The sequence below is a fragment of the Macaca thibetana genome, chromosome 1 (assembly GCF_024542745.1).
Source record: "Macaca thibetana thibetana isolate TM-01 chromosome 1, ASM2454274v1, whole genome shotgun sequence".
NCBI classification, from domain to species: domain Eukaryota; kingdom Metazoa; phylum Chordata; class Mammalia; order Primates; family Cercopithecidae; genus Macaca; species Macaca thibetana.
The window spans coordinates 146,782,881-146,810,198 of record NC_065578.1 but is presented as its reverse complement, the minus strand read 5'-3'; the positions used below and the strand labels follow the sequence as shown (position 1 = coordinate 146,810,198).

The 27,318-nt window shown below is 35.3% G+C and overlaps 1 protein-coding gene across 2 annotated transcripts in view; it reads right to left on the bottom strand.

Moving 5' to 3' along the window:
• The window catches only part of USH2A (usherin), an 801,896-nt gene that overhangs the window by 717,218 nt on the left and 57,360 nt on the right, over positions 1–27,318 (bottom strand). For both annotated transcript variants that reach the window (XM_050780510.1, XM_050780502.1), the window contains one exon: positions 25,217–25,349. In XM_050780510.1, coding sequence (XP_050636467.1) covers positions 25,217–25,349 — 133 coding nt within the window. The remainder of the gene's footprint in view (positions 1–25,216; positions 25,350–27,318) is intronic.

Here is a 27,318-nt window from a genome sequence, read left to right as displayed (position 1 = left end):
CTCTTCAAGGAGAACTACAAACCCCTGCTCAAGGAAATAAGACAGGACATAAACAAATGGAAAAAATTCCATCATTATGGATAGGAAGAATCAATAACATCAAAATGGCCATACTGCCAAACTAATTTGTAGGTTCAGTGCTATTCCCATCAAACTACCATTGACTTTCTTCACAGAATTAGAAAAAAACTAATTTAAATTTCGTATGGAAATAAAAAAGATTCCATATAGCCAAAACAATCCTAAGCAAAAAGAACATAGCTGGAGGCATCATGCTACCTGTCTTCAAACTATACCATAAGGCTACAGTAACCAAAACAGCATGGTACTGTTCCAAAACAGACATATAGAACAATGGAACAGGTCAGAGACCTCAGAAATAGTACCACACTTCTACAATCATCTGATCTTTGACAAGCCAGACAAAAACAAGCAATGGGGAAAATATTCCCTATTTAATAAATGGTGCTGGGAAAACTGGCTAGCCTTACGTAGAAAACTGAAACTGGACCCTTTCCTTATACCTTACACAAGAATTAACTCAAGATGGATTAAAGACTTAATTGTAAAACCCAAAACCATAAAAACCGTAGAAGAAAACCTAGGCGATACCATTCAGGACATAGGCATAGGCAAAGATTTCATGTCAAAAATGCCAAAAGCAATTGCAACAAAAGCAAAAATTGCCAAATGGGGTCTAATTAAACTAAAGAGCTTCTGTACAACAGAAGACACTATCATCAGGGTAAGCAGGCAACCTACAGAATGGGAGAAAATTTTCACAACCTATCCACCTGACAAAGGTCTAATATCCAGAATCTACAAGGAACTTAAACAAATGTACAAAAAAAAAAAAAAAAACCACCCCATCAAAAAGTGGGCCAAGGATGTGAATAGACACTTCTCAAAAGAAGACATTAATGCAGCAAACAAACATTTTTTTAAAAAAAGTTTAACATCACTGATCATTAGGGAAATGCAAATCAAAACCATGAGATACTATCTCATTTCAGTCAGAGTGGCGATTTTTAAAAAGTCAAGAAACAACAGATGCTAGTGAGGCTGTGGAGAAATAGGAACACTTTTACACTGTTGGTGGGAATGTAAATTAGTTCAACCATTATGGAAGACAGTGTGGTGATTTCTCAAAGATCCAGAACCAGAAATACTATTTGACCCAGCAATCCCATTACTGGGCATATACCCAGAGGAATATAAATTATTCTACTAGAAAGATACATGCACATGTAGGTTTACTGCAGCACTATATACAATAGCAAAGACATGGAACCAACCCAAATTCTCATCAATGATAGACTGGATAAAGAGAATATGGTATATATACACCATAGAATACTATGCATCCATAAAAAGGAGTGAGATCATGTCCTTTGCAGAAACTTTGATGAAGCTGGAAGCCATCATCCTTAGCAAACTAACACAGAAACAGAAAACCAAACACCACATGTTCTCACTCATAAATGGGAGCTGAACAATGAGAACACATGGACCAAGGGAGGGGAAAAATACACACCAGGGCCTGTCAGGCATGGGGAGGGGAGGGAGAGCATCAGTACAAATAGTTAATGCATGTGGGGCTTAAAATCTAGATGACAGGTTGATAGATGCAGCAAACCATCATGGCACACATATGCCTATGTAACAAACTTACATGTTCTGCACAAGTATTCCAGAACTTCAAGTGAAATAAAAATTTTTTAAGTTATTATGAATGCTAAACTCAATAAATGGAAATAGAAACAAATCAAGTTATTAAGACTAGCTATGTCCTTGAAAACTAAAAAAAAAAAAATTAAATTACAACTAGAAGTAAAGTGATAATTGGCATAGATGCTTATAAATAGATATAGCCACCCCTATATTATAAAGAACTAAAGATAATTTCTTGTTAAATTTTTAGAAAAAAAATCTAATATGATATCAAAATGATAATCCTCATTATTTTCAATACAATAAAACTTAAAAGACTAGCTGGGCATGGTGGCTCATGCCTGTGCTTTGGGTGGCCAAGATAGGAGGATTGCTTGAAACTGAACAACGTAGGAAGAACCTTCTCTACAAAAGATAATAATAATAATAATAATAATTGGCCAGGCATGGTGGTAGGCACCTGTAGTGCCAGCTACTCAGGAGGCTACGACAGGAGGATTACTGGAGTGGAGTGCCACTGCACTCCAGCCTGGGTAACAGAGAAAGACCATATCTGAAAAAAAAAAAAAAGAGAGAGACTGAGTATTTTGACAATACCATTAATAGATTCATATATGTAAAAAAAATTCTCAATGTGGTAGATACAATAAAAAATATCAAAACTTAGGTAACAGCCTTTCATCATTTCTATTAAGAACTCAAATGAAATTAAAATTAAAATTATGCATCCTGGGGTCAGGTTAATTATCTGATCTCTATTTACTTTAGTGTGACACTAAAAATATTTTATTTTGAAACAAAATGAAAATCAAATAATAAAAATCTAAATTTTAAAATATGATGTGTCTAGAATGAAGAGCCAAAGCAGTTTATTTATTTTTTAATGCTCATTACAGTAAGGATTTTGTGCCAAAAAGTTACCATGTTTTCTACTTATATTATCATTGTTGTTAAGATTTTTAGACATTGGGGGTACTGCTCTCCATGGAGTAGCCATTCTTGTTTTTTTTTATATATATGTATACTTTAAGTTCTAGGGTACATGTGCACAACGTGCAGGTTTGTTACATATGTATACATGTGCCACGTTGGTGTGCTGCACCCATTAACTCATCATTTACATTAGGTATATCTCCTAATGCTATCCCTCTCCCCTCCCCCCTCCCCTCAATAGGCCCCAGTGTGTGATGTTCCCCTTCCTGTGTCCAGGTGATCTCATTGTTCCATTCCCACCTATGAGTGAGAACATGCGGTATTTGGTTTTCTGTTCTTGCGATAGTTTGCTGAGAATGATGTTTTCCAGCTGCATCCATGTCCCCACAAAGGACACGAACTCATCCTTTTTTATGGCTGCAAAGTATTCCATGTTATACATGTGCCACGTTTTCTTAATCCAATCTGTCACTGATGGACATTTGGGTTGATTCCAAGTCTTTGCTATTGTGAATAGTGCTTCAATAAACATACGTGTGCATGTGTCTTTATAGCAGCATGACTTATAATCCTTTTGGTATATCCCCAGTAATGGGATGGCTGGGTCAGATGATATTTCTAGTTCAAGATCCTTGAGGAATCGCCACACTGTTTTCCACAATGGTTGAACTAGTTTACAATCCCAGTAACAGTGTAAAAGTGTTCCTATTTCTCCACATCCTCTCCAGCACCTGTTGTTTCCTGACTTTTTAATGATTGCCATTCTAACTGGTGTGAGATGGCATCTCATTGTGGTTTTGATTTGCATTTCTCTGATGACGAGTGATGATGAGCATTTTTTCATGTCTGTTGGCTATATGAATGTCTTCTTTTGAGATGTGTCTCTTCATATCCTTTGCCCACTTTTTGATGGGGTTGTTTGTTTTTTTCTTGTAAATTTGTTTGAGTTCTTTGTAGGTTCTGTTGCCCTTTGTCCCTGAGTAGATTGCAAAATTTTTCTCCCATTCTGTAGGTTGCCTGTTCATTCTGATGGTAGTTTCTTTTGCTGTGCAGAAGCTCTTTAGTTTAATTAGATCCCATTTGTCAATTTTGGCTTTTGTTGCTGTTGCTTTTGGTGTTTTAGACATGAAGTCCTTGCCCATGCCTATGTCCTGAATGGATTTAGGTTGTCTTCTAGGGTTTTTATGTCTCATTTAAGTCTCTAATCCATCTTGAATTAATTTTCATATAAGGAGTAAGGGAAGGATCCAGTTTCAACTTTCTACTTATGGTAGCCATTCTTTATTCCTTTACTTTCTTAATAAATTTGATTTCACCTTACTCTGTGGACTCACCTTGAATTCCTTCTTGAGTGAGAAAGAATTTTTTAAAGATGTTCTTAGATATATATTTTAGGATTTTTATTGCTGGTTACAGATTTAAAACTATGAAATGTGCATTGCTTGGCAAGTAACACAAGGAATTCTTTACTTATTCACATTTCCAATAAAAGCTTAAAGAAAGAGACAAAAAATATAAAGGGTAAGAGAAATATAAACGGCAATAGCTTCAAAACAAAAGGATTTAGTAACAGAAAGAGTCTCCACAGCCAGTGTCCGTCACAATTTAAGATTATCCAAACTGTGCAAATGCTCGACTCAAATCAACATCACACACCAAACTATTAATACTTGTTCCTTGAAGTTGCAAACTAGAAGCCACAACATAGATGTATGATCACACAAACCACCTAATTTGCTCAAGGTTCAGCTTAAAGTAACATTTAATATCCTTTACAGGATGGAATTTTTGACAACTTCAAAAGGAAAACTTGCTTTGTTTTAATGTATCTCTTGGGGTCTGGATCTGGACCTCTTTCTGGTAACATCTTTCTGGTGAACCATGGAAGGGACAACACTGAGGAGGCTCCCCTGACCCAAAGGAAATAAACTTCAGCACTGATTGGCTGACTCTGGGTAAGTGGGGTACATTTGCTCAGGTAAAGGATGGGAATGGGTTAGAGGCCTAATTTAGGTATGTTAGAGTCTCTCTCTTAAGAGAGAGGGGGTTAAAGACCCCTCTTAATAAAAGACAAGGACACTTGACAGAACATGGATTCAAGGCCCAACTTAGGAAGGTTAGAGTTCTTCCTGAGATTTAGGGGGTTTCAGGCCCCTCCCAGTAAAGTCCCTCTCAGCTAATTATGGGTTTGGCACTACGAGATATTAACTGCTATTCTCGTTCGCTTAATCTACTTTGCCTTCTTTGCTGATGGCTGTGGGTGATGTAATTAGGCATGCATGTGATTGTGGGACTTGGGGAACTTTTTCCTCCCAAAAGGGGGATGCTTGGGAGCTATTGGGACTACTGGAAAAGATCCCTTCATGACTGACAAGCGGCAGCCTGAACTTTTGCGCAATGGGAGGGTCTTTCTCTGGCATCCCTGAGTATTTTGCCTTCCCCACCCTGCAGTATGCAGCCAATGTTTTTCTTTCTTTCTCTCCTTTCCGTTTGTTACCTTTTCTGTTACTCAGGGTGACCATCTTGCCCAGAGACCACATGTTGAAATTTCTTGTCAGAGGTTGGATTAATGATGACAGGGTCCAACCAGGGGCAAATTTGAGCCCTGCTAGTTTGATATTCAGTGCTAAGCAGAGTGGCTAATGTCTGTGTCACACATATTTTGCTCTGACTAGGAGAGAAAAAAAGACAATTTTCCTTTGTGTTGCAGCTTGGCCCCCAGGGCTATGGTGTGGCAAGCTGGGTCACTAGGGCTGCTCAGGGTAATGGAACCCAGAGGCCTGGCATGCCAGCAAAAGGGTAAGAATGGCTTACCAGTGGGACTTCTGTCCTCTCTCTCTCTGTGCAAACTAGTTGAAAGAACGGTAAAAATCACTGTTTATCTCCTCTGTAAAATTCTGATTAACGTGAAAAAGGATTTGTGAGGCTAGTCTTAAGCTGTAGTGAATCTGTTGTACTTTGCACTATGAATGTGTCTTTCTGTATCTTTCTTTAGAAAGAGGGATACTTTAGGATAGAACACAAGCTTAGGACCCTATAAGCCTATTGTTCAAGACAGCCCAGCAAACTGGCCAGTTATGTCCTTGGGAGCTTGACCTTGTGACCACACAGCAGTACTTTCTCTAGGTCTCTACCATTCAGAAAACAGGAATTTGGGGGTTCATGTCATAGTTCGCTTTACAAAATTATCTTGAGCATTTAAAACCTTTGCAAGCTCAAAATTGGTTGCTCTAGACTCCTGGGAAGAGCAATGGAAACTGCCCAGCATGTAGCTCAGTAGCTAAGGCTTTCTTTTCACAATGGTGACCCAGGTTCAGGGTTCAATTCCCAGCTTAGAGAATGAGTCCTTTCTGGTTTGATATCTGCCTGAACATTTGTTGATTCTCTTCCCCTCCATGGTCTGTCTTGAATTTTCCTTTCTCTGAACACCTGGGAGGTTACCTTTGGTAAAGCTCAAAAGCCAGAAATATTGACAGTTTGGCCTGGCTAAAGTCAGGTAATAAGACATTTAAAAGGACTTTTTAAAAAGAGCAGTACATTAAAAGTCAGCTTAATTAAAAGCAAATATTTAAGTTCTAACAGCCTGGGACTCCTTGAGAAAAACAGGAGTGCCACAGACCCCATTTTGAGAAAAAATATCTGTTTTCCTCATGAAACCCCAGGAACCAGAAATGGATAGATCCCTCTCAAAATCTAAGGCTGTGTTGTGTTTTGCATTGCATTATCTGATGTTTTTCACTTTTTGGGGTATCAGAAATCACTTCACATTATGAAAAAGCTTTGGTGTGCAATAACTATGTAGGAAATAAACGTTTGACAATGGCTAATGACAGCTTTGGAATACTTGGCTCTGTGCACATTTGGATCAGAGAAGCATGCTCTTGGTCACTTAGAAGTTATGGAAATGTCCCCACTCCCCACTGAGCGGTAAGACTCCCATGGGAGATGGGCTAATTCCCTCTTTTGGGGATCCAGAATCTAGTATTAAAATGGAACCCTTAATTTCTGGAGATCTAGTTTGTCTTCCAGCTGTGCCTGCTTAATAGGCTGTAGAAACTGCATATATTCCTGGCTCTGTTCCTCTAAGGGCTCCATCCTGAAGCCAGTAATCAGATTAAGAAACTGGAAAATGAAAAATCTTACTGGATCTTTTTCTGTCTGTGTATTTATATGTGTTTTGTATGTGATATAAAAGAGCTTTGATTAATTGGTTTAAAAATAATAAGTGTCTAAATCAAATATTTTGCCAGAAAAGTAAAAAATGTAATCCTTTTTGGTTCATGTGACTTTAGTAATATTTGGGAAATAAAAACAGCTTTAAAAATTATTGATAAAATAAAGACATTTGGTCTAAATTAGGCAGGTCACATATTAAGTTTACTAAATGCTTTAAGGTCATAAACTGCTTCTTTGACTTTTGAAAATTGTTCAATTTACCTACTTTGGAGACATTAGATCTAGATAAGGCCTGGAGACATGTGGAATTAGCCATATCCCAACTATGCAAAGACGTTGTTTTTAAAAAAGAAATTTTATATAAGAAAGGAAAGAAAAGAGACAGATGGTTTGAAGAGGTAAGTCTTCCCTCTACTAATGCGTAAAGTTTTTGAAATTTTAAAAATTTTAAAAATTTTTTGAGTTATTATTTTGGCTGAATGAATGTCTTATGATGCTCTGGAATCATATTTTATGATGTACAGTGTTTTATTTTTTATTTTTTTATTTTTTTTTTTGAGACGGAGTCTTGCTCTGTAGCCCGGGCTGGAGTGCAGTGGCTGGATTTCAGCTCACTGCAAGCTCCGCCTCCCGGGTTTAAGCCATTCTCCTGCCTCAGCCTCCGGAGTAGCTGGGACTACAGGCGCCCGCCACCTCGCCCGGCTAGTTTTTTGTATTTTTAGTAGAGACGGGGTTTCACCGTGTTAGCCAGGATGGTCTCAATCTCCTGACCTCGTGATCCGCCCGTCTCGGCCTCCCAAAGTGCTGGGATTACAGGCTTGAGCCACCGCGCCCGGCCATGATGTACAGTGTTTTAAACCTTTAATATTTGACAAGCTTTCCAAGATAAAATTATAAACCATGTCTTCTTCTGACCTAATTAACCTCTTAGATAGTAGGTTGCCTAAAGTCCAAAATGGCATATTCAGGTTATTTGGTATAAATATAATACAGGAAGCATTGTCAAATATGAAATGGTCTTTGCTTTCTTTGGATTGTATTTGTCTAAATATGTTATTGGTTTGTGTTCCAAAATGATGACAAAGTCTTATAATTCTGATATGACTTAGTGTACATTATCAGTAATAGTTACAATTGTCAGTAAAATTATTGTATGCCACAGAACTAACCAAAATTTCTTTATCAATTGTGCCTTTAAAAATTGCTGTTCTAAAACTTTTTTTTATCCATAGCAAATTGTCTTGTTTTAATCCTCTTTAAAAAATAAGTTTATAGTCAGCTATAGGATTTTGACAGGTGCTCTTGAATGCAGGTTTCTAGTAACTTTGGAGATTGTGACATTAGAAGAGAGAATACAACTTTCAGTACTGATGGAGAGCTGAAATGTTCATGAATATCAAGCAGAACAGAAGTTAATTGCATGGGTTGAATAATAGATAGCTGAAGTAATCTTTTTTAACTTTTTGCTTAAAATGTTGCTGATCCTTTGTTTTGCTATCAGAGCCAAGGCAATTTTTCTTTTAAGCTATTTACAGCTTTTAACAATTGAGTAAATTATATTCCTGTGAACAAAGTTTGGACCATATTTGTTTCTCTCTACATAACTTCTTCAGAATTTGGAAACTATTTGTGAGTATTCTTAACTTATGACAATAGATATTTGCATAAGTGCAATAAAAATCTGGTTTATTTTGTAACAGGCCACAATTGGAAAAATTCGTTATTTTACCAAGACTTTGACTGGAATGGTGTGCTTTTCTTTAAGGAATCAATCTTGACTTCTAAAGCCAATAAAAACCCCTTGGGAAAACTGGTCCCATTCTTTGTCTACACATTCCCTGCACAGGGTTCCTGAGCTGTGATAAAGAAAAAAATGTCACTTTCTGACAGACTCAGGAGCCCCAAGATATCGTGGGACCTCAAGAGTAAAGGAGTTTACCCAACTCAATAGGTATTTCATTGTACAAACCCATGGCTGGGCTCAGCTTTAATAAAGTCTTATCTGAGATTCCTTTTTATGGAACAAAGTTCCATCAAAGCCAATTTAAACATCCTATGTGAAAAATAATTATTTTTGTGCATTTTATACAAGTAATCAGGCCAAGTATAAGACTAAAGCTCATTTTTCCACACAAATCGATTCCATTATAATTTGTATTTAGTAAAAATGGGAGACTGGAAAGAAAAAAGAATTTTTTCAAAAACTATGGTACATCTGTTAGATTCTAGTCTCATTAGTTGTGTTTAAGGTTTTTTCTGCAGTTTAGACAGACTCTGCTTATTTCTGTGAACCATCCAGTGATCTCTGACTACTATTCAAAAGAAACAAAATGAATGGGTAATGTAAAAATCTGGATCAATATTCTAATTCTGGGCACATATTGGGATTGTCTAGCAACCCCATATCAGCTTGGTTCCAACAGTTGCCCAGTTCATGGAAAGTCTTCTAATTTAGTTTAGTTGTGATAATTTTATTTATTTTGCTTTATTGTTGTGGAATATATTGCTGTTATACTCTTTGTGCAGGATAAGCTTACTGAATGTTTTCTTAAATTAAATTAAATTAAATTAATCTTCCAGATATCATCTTCTGTCAGAAGTCAAGCGTTCTGAGAGGACTTTGACATACCGATGCTCTCTGATTGAGTTCCTCTCTACTCCAAAGACAAAAGACCCTAATTATTAGGCAGGAATATCATCACCCCTATTCAGGTTGAAGAAGTTAGTGAAGATGGATCTTCATCCCTCTACAACCCTTAAGGTTAAGAGCTTTCTTGTAAAAAGGAGGGGGGGATTGTCGGAGGCTTTTGAAGCAGAGCAACTCCATCTTGAATAGGAGGTCCATAAAATAAGGCTGAGGCCTACTGTGCTGCATTCTCAAGAGGGTAAGGCATCCTAAGTCACAGGATGAGATAGGAGGTTGGCACAAGACACAGGTCATAAAGACCTTGCTGATAAAATAGATTGCAGTAAAGAAGTCAGCTAAAACCCACGAAAACCAAGAAGGCAATATGAGTGACCTCTGGTTATCACTGCTACCCTCCCATCAGTACCATGACAGTTTACAGATGCGATGTCAACATCAGGAAGTTACCCTATACGGTCTAAAACGGGGAGGAATCCATAATTCTGGGAATCGATCACCCCTTTCAGGGAAAACTCATAAATAATCCACCCCTTGTTCAGCATATAATCAAGAAACAACCATTTAAAAAAAAAAAAAAAAAAAAAAAAAAGGGCAACCAGCAGTCCTTGGAGCTGCTCTGCCTGTGGAGTAGCCATTCTTTATTTCTTTACTGTCTTAATAAACTTGCTTTTAATTTTTTTAAAAAAATATTTTTAGACATCAGTAACAAAGCATAATGTATTAGTCTGTTCTTGCATTGCTATAAAGAAATACCTGAGACTGGGTAATTTATAAAGAAAAGAGTTTTAGTTGACTCATGGTTCTGCAGGCTTTACAGGAAGGATGGTGCTAATATCTGCTTGGATTCTGGAGAGGCCTCAGGAAGCTCACAATCATGGCAAAAGGTGAAGGCGAAGCAGGTACGTCACATGTGGAAAGCAGGAGCAAAGTGGCAGGAGGTGCCACACACTTTTAAATAACCAGATCTTGTGAGAACTCATTCACTATCACGAGGACAGCACCAAGGAGATGGTACTAAATCATTCATGAAAAATCCACCTCCAGAATCCAATCATCTCCCACCAAGCACCATCTCTACCCTGGGGATTACAACTGAACATGCATGGGGACACACATCCAAACCATGTTATTCTGCCTCTGGCCTCTCCAAAATTTCATGTTCTTTTCATGTTGCAAAATACAATTATCCCTTCCCAACAGTCTCCCAAAGTCTTAACTCATTCCAGCATTAACTTCAACGTCCAAAGTCTCTTCTTATATAAGGCAATTCCCTTCTACCTATGAGCCTGTAAAATAAAAAACCAGTTATTTACCTCCAAAGTATAAATCAGGTACAAGCATTGGGTAAATATTTCCATTCCAAATGGGATAAATCAGCCAAGCAAAAGAGGCTACAGCCCCTGTGCAAGTCTGAAGCCCAAAAGGGCAGTCATCAAATTTTAATGACTCCAAAATAATGTCCTTTTACTCCACGTCTCATATCCAGGGCACATTGGTGGGAGGAGTGGACTCCCAAGGCCTTGGGAAGCTCTACCTTATGGCTTTGCAGGGTTCAGCTCCAGTGGCTGCTCTCATAGGCTGGCACTGAGTGCCTGCAGCTTTTCCTTGATGAGGGTGAAAGCTGCCAGTGGCTACCATTCTGGGTTCTGGAATATGGTGGCCCTCTTCTCACAGTTCCACAAGGCAATGCCCTAGAGGAGACTCTGTGGGGACTCCAACACCACATTTCCCCTTTTCACTCCCGCAATAGAGGTTCTAGGGCCATGAGGGCTACGCCCCTGCAGCAGGCCACTGCCTGGACACCCAGGCTTTTCTGTACATCCTTTGAAATCTAGGCAGAGGCTCCCAAGCCTCAACTCTTACATTCTGCACACCCACAGGCTTAATGCTGCATGGAAGCTGCCCATCCATTCATTTACTTGGAAAATATGTATTGAGTAGCTACCATGTGATAGGCAATCTTCTGGCTCCTGGGATATATCAGTGAGTAATGCAAATTTTAAAAATCTTGCTTACTCTTTTATATTAGAGAGGGAAAAACAGATCCATTCAACAAAAATAAGTCAACCCTATAATACATTAAAGATGCTAAGTGCTATGGAAAAGAATAGAGCAACATAATGAGACCCAAAGTGGGTAGTTGGTGTTTGCAGATGTAAATAGGGTGATAAGGAAGGTGTATTTAAGAAACTGGTATTGAACAGACCTAATCAGGTAAGGGAGTCAGCCTGATGCATATCAGGAGGTGAAAAGTTTCAGGTTGAAAGAACAGCCAATGGTATCAAGGCAGAAGTGCACCTCACATAGTCAAAAATCAGCAAGAAGGCCAATGTGTGTAAAACAAGGAGAACAAAATAAACAGATGTAAGAAATAAAGCCAGAGAAGTAACTGCAGTCAGCTCAATTAGGTCTTGTGGGTCATAGTAAGAATGGTGGTTTTTACTCTGGTAAAATGGAGAAACAATAGAGCATTTTGAGCAGAGAAGTAATATGCATGACTGATATTTAACAGAACAATTATGGCTGCTGTGTTGAGAATAAAGTGGAGTGTCAGGGTGGAAGTAGTTAAAAGATAATGCAGTAATCCAGGCAAAGTAGCAACCATGACTTGGACTGGGATGATTCTAGTGGAAGTACTAAGGAGGATTCAAAATCTGGATATATTCTGATGATAACACCAACAAGATTTTGTGAAACAAAAAAATGTTGAATATGAGATAAAGAGAATTGACAAGGATGACTCCACATCTTTTTCTCTGTCTTAGTGGAAAAATGAAATTGCCTTCACTTGAGATGAGGAAGACCATGGAAGAAGTAGTGTATGGATCAAAGTGAGAGATCTTAAGAAAACCAGTTCCATTTTGAAAAAAGTAAGTTTAATTTTGAAATGTAATTTAAACATTCAAATAGAGACTTTTGGTAGTTTGATACATGTAACAGAGTAGTCTCGAGTTGAGGAAAGAGGCCTGGGTGGGGAGATTTATATTTGGAGGTCAAGTCACTTAGATGACATTTAAAGCTATAAGATTGGAGGTGATCTTTAAGGGAGTGAGTGTCTATAGACATGGGAGCAGAGCTAAGTCTTAAGGCCTGGGGTACCTTAAGATGTCAAGCAGATGAAGAGGAACCAGTAAATCAAACTGAAACACAGCAACTAGAAACTCAGAGAGATGATGGAGTGTTAGATGCCAAGTGAAGAACGTACACCAAGGAGGAAGGAGTGATCACCTCCATTAAATGATGTTAATAGGTCAAAAAGATAAGGGCTTGAAATTAACTATTAGATTTATAATGTGAAGGTGAGTAGAGATTTGATAAGTGTAGCTTAAGTGCAGTGGTGAGCTAAAGGCTGACTATAGACGTTGGAATTTGAAAATAGGAATTAAAGGCTCCTATGGTTGAATATACTTTGGTGAAGTTTTGCTAAAAGGGGAGCAAATAAAAAAAAAATGGCTAGTGGAAGAAATGGGGGAGGGTCAATAATAATTTTTAATGGAAAAATAACAACGTGCCTTTATTCCCTTGAAAATGTTCCATTAATACAAGAAAATTTTACAACACAGGAGTAAATTGGAGAAAATGAGGCAAGAATATTCTTGGTCAGATCTATTAATAGATTGTTTGCCAGTGGTGGATAAATATAGCAGTAGAAATCTATCGAAGCTCTTTTATTCTTTTTATTAATTTTTGTAGTGAAGTTGGAGGTCGTATAATCACTGACGATCAGGATAAGGAGAAAGGAAAATGTATAAATAGTTGGCATAAGACAGGAGAAAGTGAATGAATGAGGGAAATACAGAATGATTACAGGGCAGCCTCAAGAAACATAGGAAGTTCATGGTCATGAGTTTAAGGTGGGGAGAGTCATCCTGTTTGGGTATATTTAACCTGTGCTGTGGTAGTGCCAAGATCATAGGAGAAGTGAAGAAAAAATGGCAGGGAAGTCCAGTTCCATGAAAAGAAGTGGTTATAATAACTGACCATGAAGCTTAAGCTAAGTAAGGAGGGAAGAGACCACATCAAAAAGTGAGAGATAGTGGAAAGTTGTTAAATCATTTGAAGATCCCAGGAGCGTTGAGGAATTTTTGGACTCAGGGTATAAGGGGTATACACTGATCAATATGATTATGTATCTGACAGAAAAAGAAACACAAGAAATGCATGTGCTATACAAACTGAACAAACAGAGCTGCTGGGGCACTGAGATTCAATGATGCCACATGATCATTAGTGAAACAAGATCCAATTGCTAGATTTATTAAAAAAACATGTTTCAGTTTTAAATATTAGCAGTACACAGATTTCAGGCAAACCAAATAAACAGATATAAAAGTTAAAAGTCAGAGATAAAATTAGGGCCCACAAAAGCTGACAATCCCCATGAAAAATTAGAGGAAGTAATTAAAACTTCAGTGCCTGAATTCTACCAAAATAATCTTTGGGGCCAAGTAATATGCACCTTTTTTGTTCAGAGTCAGTGACCAGCCATAGCTGAAACAATCTAGAGGGTTGGAGAGTTAAGTACAGACAGAGTTGTGCCAAAAAAATAAAAAAAGGGGGGGGTATAAATTAGATGTTGTTATAATAGTTCAACATCTGCTTTAAATGTAAAATGTTGTAAGGGACCATCACTTTGCTGTCAATCTAACAACCAAAACAAGCCAGATAAGCCCTAAAGTCATCATTTTTTAACCCATCAAAATGTAGAGTGCACACAAAAAACTAAATGAATTAAATTCTAGAAAGTAATAAGCCTTTCACAGGAAACACAAGCGTTTATTGGATATATAACTCACTGGATAAGACCCAGGATTGCTCCCATACTTAGCTGAGAGGTGAGATACAGAAGATTCAGGCATAGAAGGAGTAAGAAGGAAGCAGCCATATAGAGGCCAGAATGACAGACTAGAATTCTAAGGAGGCCCCACCACACATGTGTCTAACTATTTTCAATTCTATCCACAGATATCTGAAACCAATAGTGAGCTAAATAATATTAAAACTGTAGTAAAGCCCACATACAGATCAACTTCAAATCAGTTTGATATTTTTTTCTTTTCTACTGCCCATCCCATTCAAGAGGTCTCATAGAACCAGCAGTGCTCTTCTTAGTAAAGGGAAAAATGCAAAAACATTATTTACTTCCACCTCTTTCATTCTTTTACGCAAAGTATTTATCATACAATAAAAACATTTAAGACACATCAGAAATCAATACAATGTGGCCCTTTGTAAAGAGAGGAAAGAGTCAATAGAAGGAGATACAGACATGGCCCACATTTTGGAATCATCAAATAGGGATTTGGAAATACACATAATATAAAAGCTAAAAGATCTAGGGGTGATAGCGAATAATATACGTGAATAGATGGGTGAATTTGAGCCAATAGATGAAGTCTACAAAACACAGTCAAATGAAAATACTTGAAATGAAAAGCATAATTTAGAAATCAACAATTTTCTAGATGGGCTTAGCAGCAGCCTAGACACAAAACAGAAAATGATCAGTGAAATCAAGACAAGTCAAATAGAAAATATCCAAACTGAAACACAAAAAAGAGTGGGGAAAATGAAAACAAAGGAGCAAACACAAGTGTATCCAATACCTATGGGACACTTTCTAGTGCTCTAACATAAATCTAACTGGAGTCTTATTATCGAAGAACGAAGAAAGAAAATGAAGCAAAAAAAGGAAAAAAAGAAAGAAAAGTTTGAAGATACAACTATCAGAACTTCCAAATGTAATGAAAACACCAACTTACAGATCCAAGAATTCAAGCAAACCTCAAGCAGGACAGTATATGAAAACCATGCCTAGGCATATCATAGTGAAACTGATAACATGAAAGATAGAAAGAAAATCTTAACAGCATCAAGTGGAAAACAATATATAGGCCAGGCGTGGTGGCTCACACTTGTAATCCCAGCACCTTGGGAGGCTGAGGAGGGTGGATCATCTGAGGTCAGGAGTTCGAGACCAGCCTGGCCAACATGGTGAAACACGGTCTCTACTAAAAATACAAAAATTATCTGAGCATGGTGGTGTACACCTGTAATCTCCGCTACTTGGGAGACAGAGGCATGAGAATCACTTGGACCCAGGAGGCAGAGGTTGCAGTGAGCCAAGATCATACCACTGCCGTCCAGCCTGGGTTGACAGAATGAAAGACTGCCTCAAAAACAAACAAGAAAATAAGCAAACAAACAAACAAACATATAGTATACAAGAAAACATTTATATAAATAGTGGCTGATATCTCACCAGAAATAATGAAGGCAAGAAGACAATGAAACATCTTTGAAGTTCTAAAAGAAATAACAGTAATCAATATAGAATTCTATATCAAATGAAAATATCCTGCAAAAGTAAAGACATTGTTACAAAAGCTGAGAGAATTTGCTTCAGCAGCCTGAGCTACAAGCAATGAAAAGGGAGGGAGGTTCTTCAGGTTAAGAAGAAATAACATCAGGTGGAAGTGAGGATAAACAGGAAACAATGAAGAACACTAGAAAGGGCAGATCTTTAAAAAGACAGAGAAATTATTTTGTGGGGTTTACATAGACAAAACACAGAATTTAAAAATATCTGCTATGTAACGAATCTAAACTGGACGTTTTTTCTCCCTCACCCTAAGTGAATTTTGAATTTCAGCCAAAATAAATAAATAAATAAATATGGTCATGGCCATTATTTTAAAATACGTAAGTATCACAGTCAATAAACTTAAACAATAACTAAATTAACAATAATATTTATGATAGCAAAATTTTATTGAATACCTAACATGAATCAAACATGTATTATTTATAAGCTCTCTGATCACCCTGAAAAGTATGTAATAATAAAACACATTTTATAAATGAGAAAACATATTAGGAAATTGGATTGAGAAGTTAAATTATTTGCCAAATTCACTTGGCTGTTAAGAAGCAGAACTAGAATTCAAACTCAAATCTGTCTGATTCTAAATCTCATGCTTTGCTTATCAGGCACTAATTATTATAGTAATAATAATTTGTATGTACAATGAGTTAAATGTCCAAGGAATGCTTGTGTTTCCTGAATCCATGTGACAAGTACAGAATTTAAATGACTAACATTTTCAAGATTGCCCTCTATACTATACATATTAGACGTCTCTGGTTGAACTTGTTACATTCATAGAATAAATCCATTCTGAAAATGCTTCCATTTATTATTTCTCCAAAATTGGAAAATATTTTTAATTCTTATTATAAAATTATAGTCTACTGAAAAAAATTGCACAAAAGAAATTTAAAAGGCAATTATTTGCAATCCCACTCATAGAGATTAACATTACTAACATTCTGAACAACATTTTGGCATATTTCCTTCCAGACCTTTAAATAATACGTATATATATATATATGTTTATAATAACACATACATTAAATTTATAGAATTTTGTACTATACAATCTTGTTTGTTTCATGTAATAACACATCATGAACCCATTGTCATCTACGTAGAGACATATTTCATTCCTCTTGATAGTGTATACTATTCCATAGTAGGCATAAATTATAATTTATTAAATCAATTCCTTTTTGAAGATTTAACTGATTCCAGTTATTTGTTACTTTAAATAATTCTACAATGAACATTTTGAGTATGTATTTAAGACTTCGTCTAATAATATTCTAGAGATAATGTCCTGGAAGTAGAAATCTTGGATTAAGTAGCTTTCACATTTTTACTTTTGATAGTTTTCCAGGTTACCCCAAACTCTTTCCAACACGCGTCTAATCTCTTTTTTAGTTCTTTCCAAACTATCAAGTACAAAATGATAATCATTGTTTGAATTTTAAAATTCCAGTTTGTTAGTCAGATGATTCAATATTTTCCTTTAGCATTTCTGGACATGGTATCGTGCTAATAAGGGTCCTTAATTATGCTAGAATTATAGAAACATTTGCCTCCATTTTCCTCTACTACCTTATGATTGCATATATTGCATTCAAATTTTAATTAATCAGCAGTTTTTACTTAGTATGGTTGTGAAAGCTACATTAGCCTCTTTTTAAATATACAACATAACTTGTCTGATAATATTGCTAGATATCTTGTCTGCAATGTTCTGAAACTAACTTTAAGTAAACTCCTCTCTATCTATATACTGTATTCCTGTACTCTTCTTCCATTCCATTCTCTTAGTCATTTCAGTAATTTTTAAATTTCTTTACTTTTTATCTAATTCCCAAAACAATTCTCTCTGAAAAATAAAATTAGCATGACTTCAGCTGAACTAAAATGGAGTTTGTATATCTAGCAGAGGTTGGAAACGTGAACCCATGGGAAACTGGTAGAAATTAGAAGTAGCATTCCAATTTTAGAATCAAGTACAAGCATAGGGGCTAAGACACACAACACTGAAAACACAGAAAGGAAGACAAGTAGGAGTTAGCTTTAGACTATGATCCTTTTCTTCCCTGCATATTCACTTTAACAGACACTCAACAAATATTTATTGATTCCTTAATGACCAAAGATCTTTTTAAGAAAGTGCTATGCACATTTGAATGTATAATGTAGAAATTCTCACCTTTAATTGACAACTAGAACTCTGCTGATAAATGAGTTCAGAAATAACTCAGAAAAGTTTTGATTCACATCGTTCTGTAATTTTATATCCAAAATTTGGAGAGTTAGTATGGTCTATTACCACGATGACATTGGTGACTCCTCATAACTACGTATCTGCTAACACAAGTGCTCTAGGTTATATATCCAACTGGAAGCACTAAAATAAATCTACAATGAAAAGGAAATGTTCTAAAAAGGAGTCGTCACACTTTGGTTGATATAGATGGTCTAAGGTGTTTCTATTTGTATGATAAAAATCAGCATGATCAAATCAGATTATACCACTAATAAGGATAGATGAGGGTTCATTAAAAAGCATGCATTTGGTCCATTGATTAATTTTCCAGGGAAAGCAACGACAAGTCCTGCAGTAACAGAAAGTGTCACTGGCAACACATTTTTCTAGGCAGTTATGCTGGAGATAAGACCCAAAGAAAAAGCTCTGTAGTAGCCAACACTCATGTGGAAGGTTGTTACTTTCCGGGTGCAGAAACACAAAACCAAGTCAAACCTAATCAGAGAAAGGCAGAAAAGATCCATCTTGATCTGCTGTAGGCCTTCATTTGATGTGCTTGTGTTTGAGGCAGTGTCTGTTCCAAAGCAGAGACAGCCGGCCTGGCACTGCATGAGAGCTCCTTTAACTCAGCTCTGTAACTGCTTGCACAATTACCTCTTTTGAATGAAACCATCTTGGATATGGACAAAAGTATGGAGGACAGTGACTTAATTTTTTGATTTAAAAAAGGAGCAAGCAAGAGAAAGAAAATGATTTATACTAAGTCCATAGGAACATTCTGTACCTATCTCTTTTCTGATTAGAGAGGTGGCATGGAGCCTGGCTCATTAGGCAGAAGTAATGAGCCAGTCTATATGCCATCTCTAATTAGAGAAAAGATACAGTAGGTACGACTGTACATATAAATTGATAGAATAAAGATAAAAATTATTTAAAATATCTTTTTCCTTCTGTAGCCCTTAAATGCCCAGAACGTAAAGGAGAAAATTGTAATAAAAACTAAATAATATTTGAAATAAACCGGTTTCCTGTTACATGTTTTCTAATCAGAAGTGAAATTTATTTCTATACAGTTTAAAAATAACATCTTCAGTTCACACTGTCGTTTTGAAGCATTAATCCAACATTTAGTATACTGAAGTAGAATAGAAGCAAGCCATTTTAACCCTACAGTGCATAGTGGACTAATTTATGGCACTATCAAATACTTTGAGCAACATTTGGTGCAATAAAACACTTTTAGAAGTACTAATGGGGATTAAATATTGAAATAAGGCTCACAAGATTTAATGTGTTATTTAAAAATTCTGCACACAGACTATTTCATAAAATTATACAATATACTAATTACTCAAACCAAGTTCCTAAATATATAAGTTCCTTAAAATATTGCTTCTTCACATACGTTTAGCTTGATCTAAGAGCATACACAAACTAAAGTAATAGAGTCTTCATATTTTCTCTTTTGATTGGTACAACAATCATATGGAAAGATAGTGTTATCTTATTGTTTCACAATAAGAAAATAGATGTTCAAAGAGTTTAAAAATAGTTACCACTTAATGCACATTTACTATACAACAAGCAATATGTTCTAAACATACAACATCTCACATAATTCTTATAAGATTCCTATGAATTACATATTAAAACATCATTTCATAGATTAGAAACCAGACTTAAAAAGAGTAAATATTTTGATCAAAGAATCACACCTGGGTTATATTTAAACCAGAGCTTGGCAATTTAACCACAGTGTTTTGAATATCAAAAATATATACCTTCTTTTTTAAAACTAGACATTGGTCTAATAACTCAGGCCATAGGGAAAAACAAAACTAACATTTTATATTATTTTGGAATTAATAAGTGCATCAGATAAAAATATCTATAGGAGGTATTTATGGCATGTCCAATACATACATGTATTACAAACATTCAAAAAGAATTGAGTTCCGGATATGTTCAAATGATAGGACTGTGTACCTATTAGAATTAATAATGAGTTTGACAAGGTCACTGAACACAGGTAAATATAAAAACTGATTATATTTTAATGTAATAGTAACAAAATTAGAAAATGAAGTTCAAAAACAATACTAAGTATAACTGCATGAAAACCAACAGGCCAAAAAGCCACAACACTGACAATACCAGATGCTGGTGAGGATGTGGGGCAACAGGAACTCTCTTTCACTGCTGATGGGAATGTAAAATGATATAGTCATTTTGGAAGACAATTTTACAGTTTCTTACAAAACTAAACATATCTTACCATACGATCCAGTAATTGCGCTCTTTGGTATTTATAAGTTGAAAACTTATGTTCACACAAAAACCTACACACTGATGTTTATAGCAACTTTACTCATAATTGCCAAAACTTGGAAGCAACCAAGATGTCCTTCAGTAGGTGAATGAATAAATCAACTATACTATATCTAACCATTGAATATTATTTAGTACTAAGAAGAAATGAACCACCAAGCCATGAAAAGACATGGAGAAATCTTACATGCATAATACTCAGTGAAACAAGCCAATCTGAGGCTATATTATTTACATTATTTTTTATTCCAACTATATGATATTCTGGAAAAGGTGAAAATACAGAGACAGTGAAAAGATCAGTGATTTTTAGGGAGTGAAACTACTCTGGAGGATACTGGAGTAGTGAATACTTGTCATTGTACAACACCAAGAGTGAACTCTAATGTAAACTATGGACTGTGAGTGATAATGATGTGTCAATGTAGGTTCATCAATTGTAACAAATATACCATAAACTGCTCTGGTGAGGGATACTGACAACCGGGAAGGCTGTGCATGTGTAGGAGCAGAGAGAATACTGGAACTCTCTACACTTTCTACTCAATTTTTCTGTGACTCTAAAATTGCTCTAAAAAATACAGTCTATTAAAAAGTAAAACCAATGAATGTGTTTGAACAAGTTTAACAAATAAGAGTGAGACCTCTATACAGAAAACTTAAAACATTGCTGGGAGAAATCAAGGAATATATTACATTTATGGGCTGGATACTTGATATTGTCTAGATGTCCATTCTCCCAAATGCAACTTAGTAATTTAAATCTAACAGAATTTTTAAATGAAAATTGAAAAACTGTTTCTAAAATTCATATATAATAGCCAAGGCAATCTTAAAAAAGAAAAAAAGGTGGAGAACTACTAGATATGAAGACATGTGTGAAGCTACAGTAATTAAAACTAAATATTTTGATCCAATTATAGCCAGACAGACAGATCATTGGGGCAGAAAAGAAAGTTCAGAAACAAATCCATCTTCACATGTACAGATACCTGATTCATGATGTTACCACTGCAGAATGGTAGAAACAATGATTTGTTTCAAGAAACAAGGTTTTCTAGGTTAATTATGCATACAGGTGGGAAAAAAATTTGATCCCTACTTTATATAATCTCAAAAAATCTATTCCAGATAGAACATAAACCAAAATTTGAAAAGTAAAAAAATAAAGCTTCCTGAATAAACTGTAGGAGAATATCTTCAAGATATCAGAGTTTGCAAAAATAGTCTAAACAGAACACAAGAAGTATTAAGTATAGAACAATGACTAAATTAGACTCATTAAAATTAAGAAGCTCTGCTTATCAACAAATACTATCAAGAGAATGAGACTATAAGCCTTAGCCCAGAAGAACGTATTTGCTATCATGTATTTGTCAAAGAACTCATATTCAAAATATTGAAAACCTCCAATAAATTATTAAGAAAAACACAAATTGTCCAATTAAATATTGGCAGAAGGCTTCACAAAAAAGCATATTCACTTGGCAAATAAGCCCATGAAAAGATCTGAGTATCACTAATGATCAGGAAAGGCACTACCTGGCTACCAGAATGACAAAGAATGATAACATCTGGCAATACTAAGAGTTGGTAAGGATGTGGAACAACTGAAATCCTCAAATATTGCTTGTTGGGTCACCCACTTTGGAAAACTTTTCAGAAGTATTTCCTAAAGCTAAAAATATAACTGCATACACTATGGAAAAATCTCATTGGCATAGTGTTAAGCAAAAAGAACACAAAAGAGTACCTACTTCATGATTTTATTTGTATGTTAGTTCAAGAATAGGCAACATTAATCTCTAGTTATAGAGGGCTACATTGATGCTATTCTGTTTTTACCTTTATAGTGGATGTTCATTAGGGGACTCTGAGATTCTGGAAATGTTCTACAACTTTTTCCAAATTAGAATTACACAGGTGTACATAAATATTAAAAACTCATCAAGCTATACCTTTAATATTTATGCACTATCTTGCATACATGTTTTGTTTTGCTTAAATCTTAAAAGATTACTTTAAAATGTCTAGACCACAAAGTTCATAAGCCATCTAAAAACTGAAGAAAACACATACAGCATAACATTCTTAACATAAATTAGTTTTTATAAATAAATAAGGAATTATAGAGTATAAATATGGACACATTGTATGAATAAGGAATTCACAAATGAAATGCAAATGATCAAGACATATGTAAAAAGCTACTCAAACTCATTAATGGCCAAATAATTCTAAGTCAATATTCAACAATATTTTTCACTTAGAGGAATGGCATGGGTGAAAAAAAAGTGGATAATTTGGATAATTTGTAAGGTTAGAGTTTAAGGAAACAAGTACTTGGCTATATATTTTAATGAGGTTATAAATTTTCACAGCCTTTCTGGAGGTAGCCTGTTGTTATGCATTAGAGCAATCTCTGTAATATGTATTAAAATATAAAATGACCATGTACTTCAACCCAGCCATTCAATCTCTATGTAATTATTTCTATTTTAGGGAAATAATTATAATAACATTAATAATAATAATAGTATTATTTACGCCTAGGTGTGGTGGCTTACGCCTGTAATCCCAGCATTTTGGGAAGCCAAGGTGGGTGGATCATCTGAGGCCAGGAGTTCCAGACCAGACTGGCCAACATGGTGAAACCCCATCTCTACTAAAAATACAAAAGTTAGGTGTGGTGGCACACACTTGTAATCCCAGCTACTCAGGATGCTGAGGCAGGCGAATCGCTTGAACCTGGGAGGCAGAGGTTGCAGTGAGCCAAGATTGTACCACTGCACTCCAGCCTGGGGGACGAGCGAAACTCCATCTCAAAATAATAATAATAATAAAAATAATAATAATCTTATTATTTACTAATATAGTTTAGTACACATTCTTGGTTTTTTTCAATATATAGAATATATGTTATCTTCTTAAATTACATGGCAAATTTTTAGTGTGAGAAAATATAAACTACATAGTCCAGTTAATTATATGTTAATATTATTTCTCAGTTTTCACCTAATACTGTATCAAGTCCTACTTTAACAATGCTGTACATTAAAATCCAGCCCTATGCCCGAGAGAGAAAATATAGTTTATATACAGGCATTGTGCTTAGCACTTCATTCATTCATTCATTTAACAAATAAATATTGAGTATCTACTACATGGCAGGTGCTTGAAACACAGTAATGTTTTATATGGCATTGCTTCATTTGATCCTTACATTGGCTCTATGGAGTATCAATATTATCATCACCATCATTTTAAAGTCAGGGTGACTACACTTCAGAGACATTAAAATACCTTGCCAGCCATATAGCTAGTAAGTGAGGAAATGGGATATGAACTCACGCAGGTTGGCACCAATGTATAGAGTATTAAGGAACTGTGCAATCAGGTAACTGCTCAAATACATATGTATGTATGTATATGTCTATGTATATGATTGATAGGTTGTTAGTTGATATATATAAATAGAAACGTAGATATAGACACAGATATATACACATATGTAGATATATATAATATTTTCTATAAAATAACTGCTAATTATACTGAAACATTAAAAAAACCCTAAATGTTCACTACAGGAACTGAAGAAATATGGATAGCAACTATACAATTGCACACAATGCAGCCATCTTAAATGAGAACATATATCTAAATGAGAAGATACATTGACATGGAATGTTGTTTATAACATTTGAAGGAGAAGTATTTATTTTTAGAGGGCTCAGAGAAAGCATATGTATTGTAATTTTATTTTTGGAAAAATATATTTATAACTATATCTCTAGCTAAAAATGTACTAAAAATCTGGAGGAGTATAAAAAAGTTCAACTATATCTATCTCTGAAGATAGAAATATGAAAAATACTTTTTATTTCACAGAGTTCCATATTGTTTAGATTTTTTTATAATGAGCATATATTATATAATAATATAAAATAATATTTTTATTTTAATATGTAGGCATTTTAAAGACCATTGTACTAGGTATTTCAAGATAATTTCTTATTTCAACTTCTGGTTTTATTCAATATATAGTATATGATATCTTCTTAAACTATATGGCTCATTTTTAATGTAATAAATGTAAACATTAGTCCAGTTAATTACATATTAATACTATTTCTCAGGTTTCATCTAATACTTTGTAGTCCTACTTTAACAATGCTGTACATTAAAATGTAAACCCATCAAAAAAGAGAGACAGAGAGGAAATATAATTTATTACACGTTGAAATTACTTAAAAACTAATCAGAATAAAGAAGTTTCTATTTGAAAGCTTCCCAAATGTAGAAAGTTAAATAGTAGACCCAAAAGATCTATTATCCACCTGGAACCTGTAACTGTGACCTTAATTTGGAAAAAGAGTCTTTGCAAGTATAATTAAGGAACTCAGGGTGAGATCCTCCTGACTGTGAGTGGGCCCTAAATCCAATGACAAGTGTCCTTATAACAGAGGTAAAGGGGAGAAGATTCAGAGGAGAGGGCCACATGAAGGCTGAGGCAAAGATTGCAGTTGGGAAGCAGCAAGTAAAGCAACACTAAGGATTGCCAGCAGCCACCACGAAGAGGGAGACATGGAATGGATTTGCCCTCACAGCCTCCAGAAGGAACCAACACCACTGAACCCTTAATTTCTGACTTTCAGCTTCCAGAACTGTGAAAAAATAAGTTTTAATTTTATTAATCTGCCACCCAGTTGGTGGTAATTTGTTCAGTAGCCTTAGAAGATGAATACATGTAGATATTTTAAAATATTATTTGTTTGACGCATTTTTAAGAACAATGTAATTGAATGAAATAAATAACATTCTGAAGTCGGAAACTTACCATTTAAACTCTGTCCTATTTGCACAGTACCAGATGCAAAATCTGTAATTGAACCACTTAGAGTTCTTGCATCGAACGGTGTATGATCCTTCTCCACGCCATTGATAAAGAAGCTGATTTTTGTCTGATGCACCTGTAAGAAATTACTACCGTTATTATTTTAAGTGCATAAACTTTTATTTTACAATAAACACATTTCAGCAGTTTTTCTTAAGTAACTTTCTTTCTTCTTTACTTTGTTCAGTTGGGAAGACTGAAAACACTATTTTAATAGCTCAATGATATCTCCATGTGTTTATCTAGATATAAACCTACATAGTGTCATTTCGTGCTGTGATGATATCGCCCAGGGTGCTCACAGGTGTACATAATAGTTTGTCCAATACATATAACAGCTCTGATTGCCATGCTTTTACAGGGTTTTTGAGGATATGTTACTTCTTTATACACAAATTAAATTTGTTATGGCTATATTTGGAAATAAAGCAAAATGAGTACAAGGGGGAGAAATAATTAAAACCACATATAACAACAAAGAATTATATGTGGATATAATTCAAGCTACTGGGATCAAATATTTCTTGAATTTACTGTCTTGGGTATTGGTATCCGGTTGGTGATTTTCAGGTCTACTTTCCCAATGTAGGATAACAAAAATTTGCCAGTCACATTCTAGACTAATCAATCAAGCAAGTAGCCTAATAACTGCATATATTAGGGATTAGCATTTTTTTTTTCTGTAAATAGCTAGAGAATGTTTTTTTCTCTGCAAGTCAAATGATTTGGTTCTGTGGGCCAAATGGTTGCTGTCACAACTGCCCAACTCTAATGCTGTAATGCAAAAGCATCCTCAGACAATATATAAACAAATGAGCATGGCTGTGTCTAAATAAAACTTTATTTATAAAAACAGGTGGCCAGCCAATTTGACCCACAGGTTGTAGTTTGGTAACTCTTGGATTACATGATTAAAAAACTGTGGGATTTTTGTTTATATGACAGGAGCCCGGAATAGCCAATTCTATCAAACTTTTATGCAAAACACCCATAGATACCTGCACAAAATCTTTAATTGCATACACTTCTAAATAAACTAATCCGCTGTTTGGACATCAACTTTACCTCTGCAAATAGTCTTTTTGTTCAAGTGCTTTTGGCTTAAATGCAAAAGGAATAATTGGTACTCTAATTAGTGAAGGAGCTGAAATGGCAACTAAAAGGGTTTGGAAAGGGGAGGGGTTGAGATGGGGAGGAGAGAGTGAGATTTAAGGTCATGCAATGGAAAGGTTGGATGCTAACATTTTAATTAAAATGATAGCAAACCATTCAACATGCTATTCTGCTATGGACTTTGAGTGATAATGATGTATCAGTGTAGGTCCAGCAATTTTAACAAATATATCGCCACTCTGGTGCAGGGCTTTAATAGAGGGGGAGACTGGGTACGTGGGGGTACAGCATGTTTGGGAGATCTCTGTACTTCCCACTCAGTGTTGCTGTGAGCCTGAAACTACTTATACTTTTAATGCTTTTATGTTAAAAAGACTTGCAATAATTAATGAAGATAAACATTTATTCTCAAACATCTTAAAATCATTATGTGAACTATTGCCTTAAAAATCTTTTTCAACATGCCCCCGAACAAACAAAACAAAAGAAAATAAAAAACCAGGAAGTTAATACAATAATTACTTGGTAATATTGATTTTTTCAAAAAGTTACCCAAAATGGCTTTTCTCCATTCTAACTACCCTACTTTCATTTAAACCATGTTCTTTCTTAAATCCATTGATCTAGTGTTGCATTTGATTTAATTTTAAAACAAAGCTTTAATATACCTCAAATCATATGCCAAGTCCTCAAGGGCCTGGATATATTCCGCTTTGTTGGGTAGTGGGGCTGCATTTTTTTTTTTTTTTTTTTGCATCCCATTTTTTACAGCCTGTTACTGTCATTTGGTGTTTGACTGTTATCATTATAAAAGATACAGGCTTTTCTACTTTGTTATTTGTAGCATTATCTCATGTTTTACAACATCTTTGCACAACATGCAGGCACATGAAATATAACTAGTGAAAAGTTCTCGGTGGTATTAATGCATA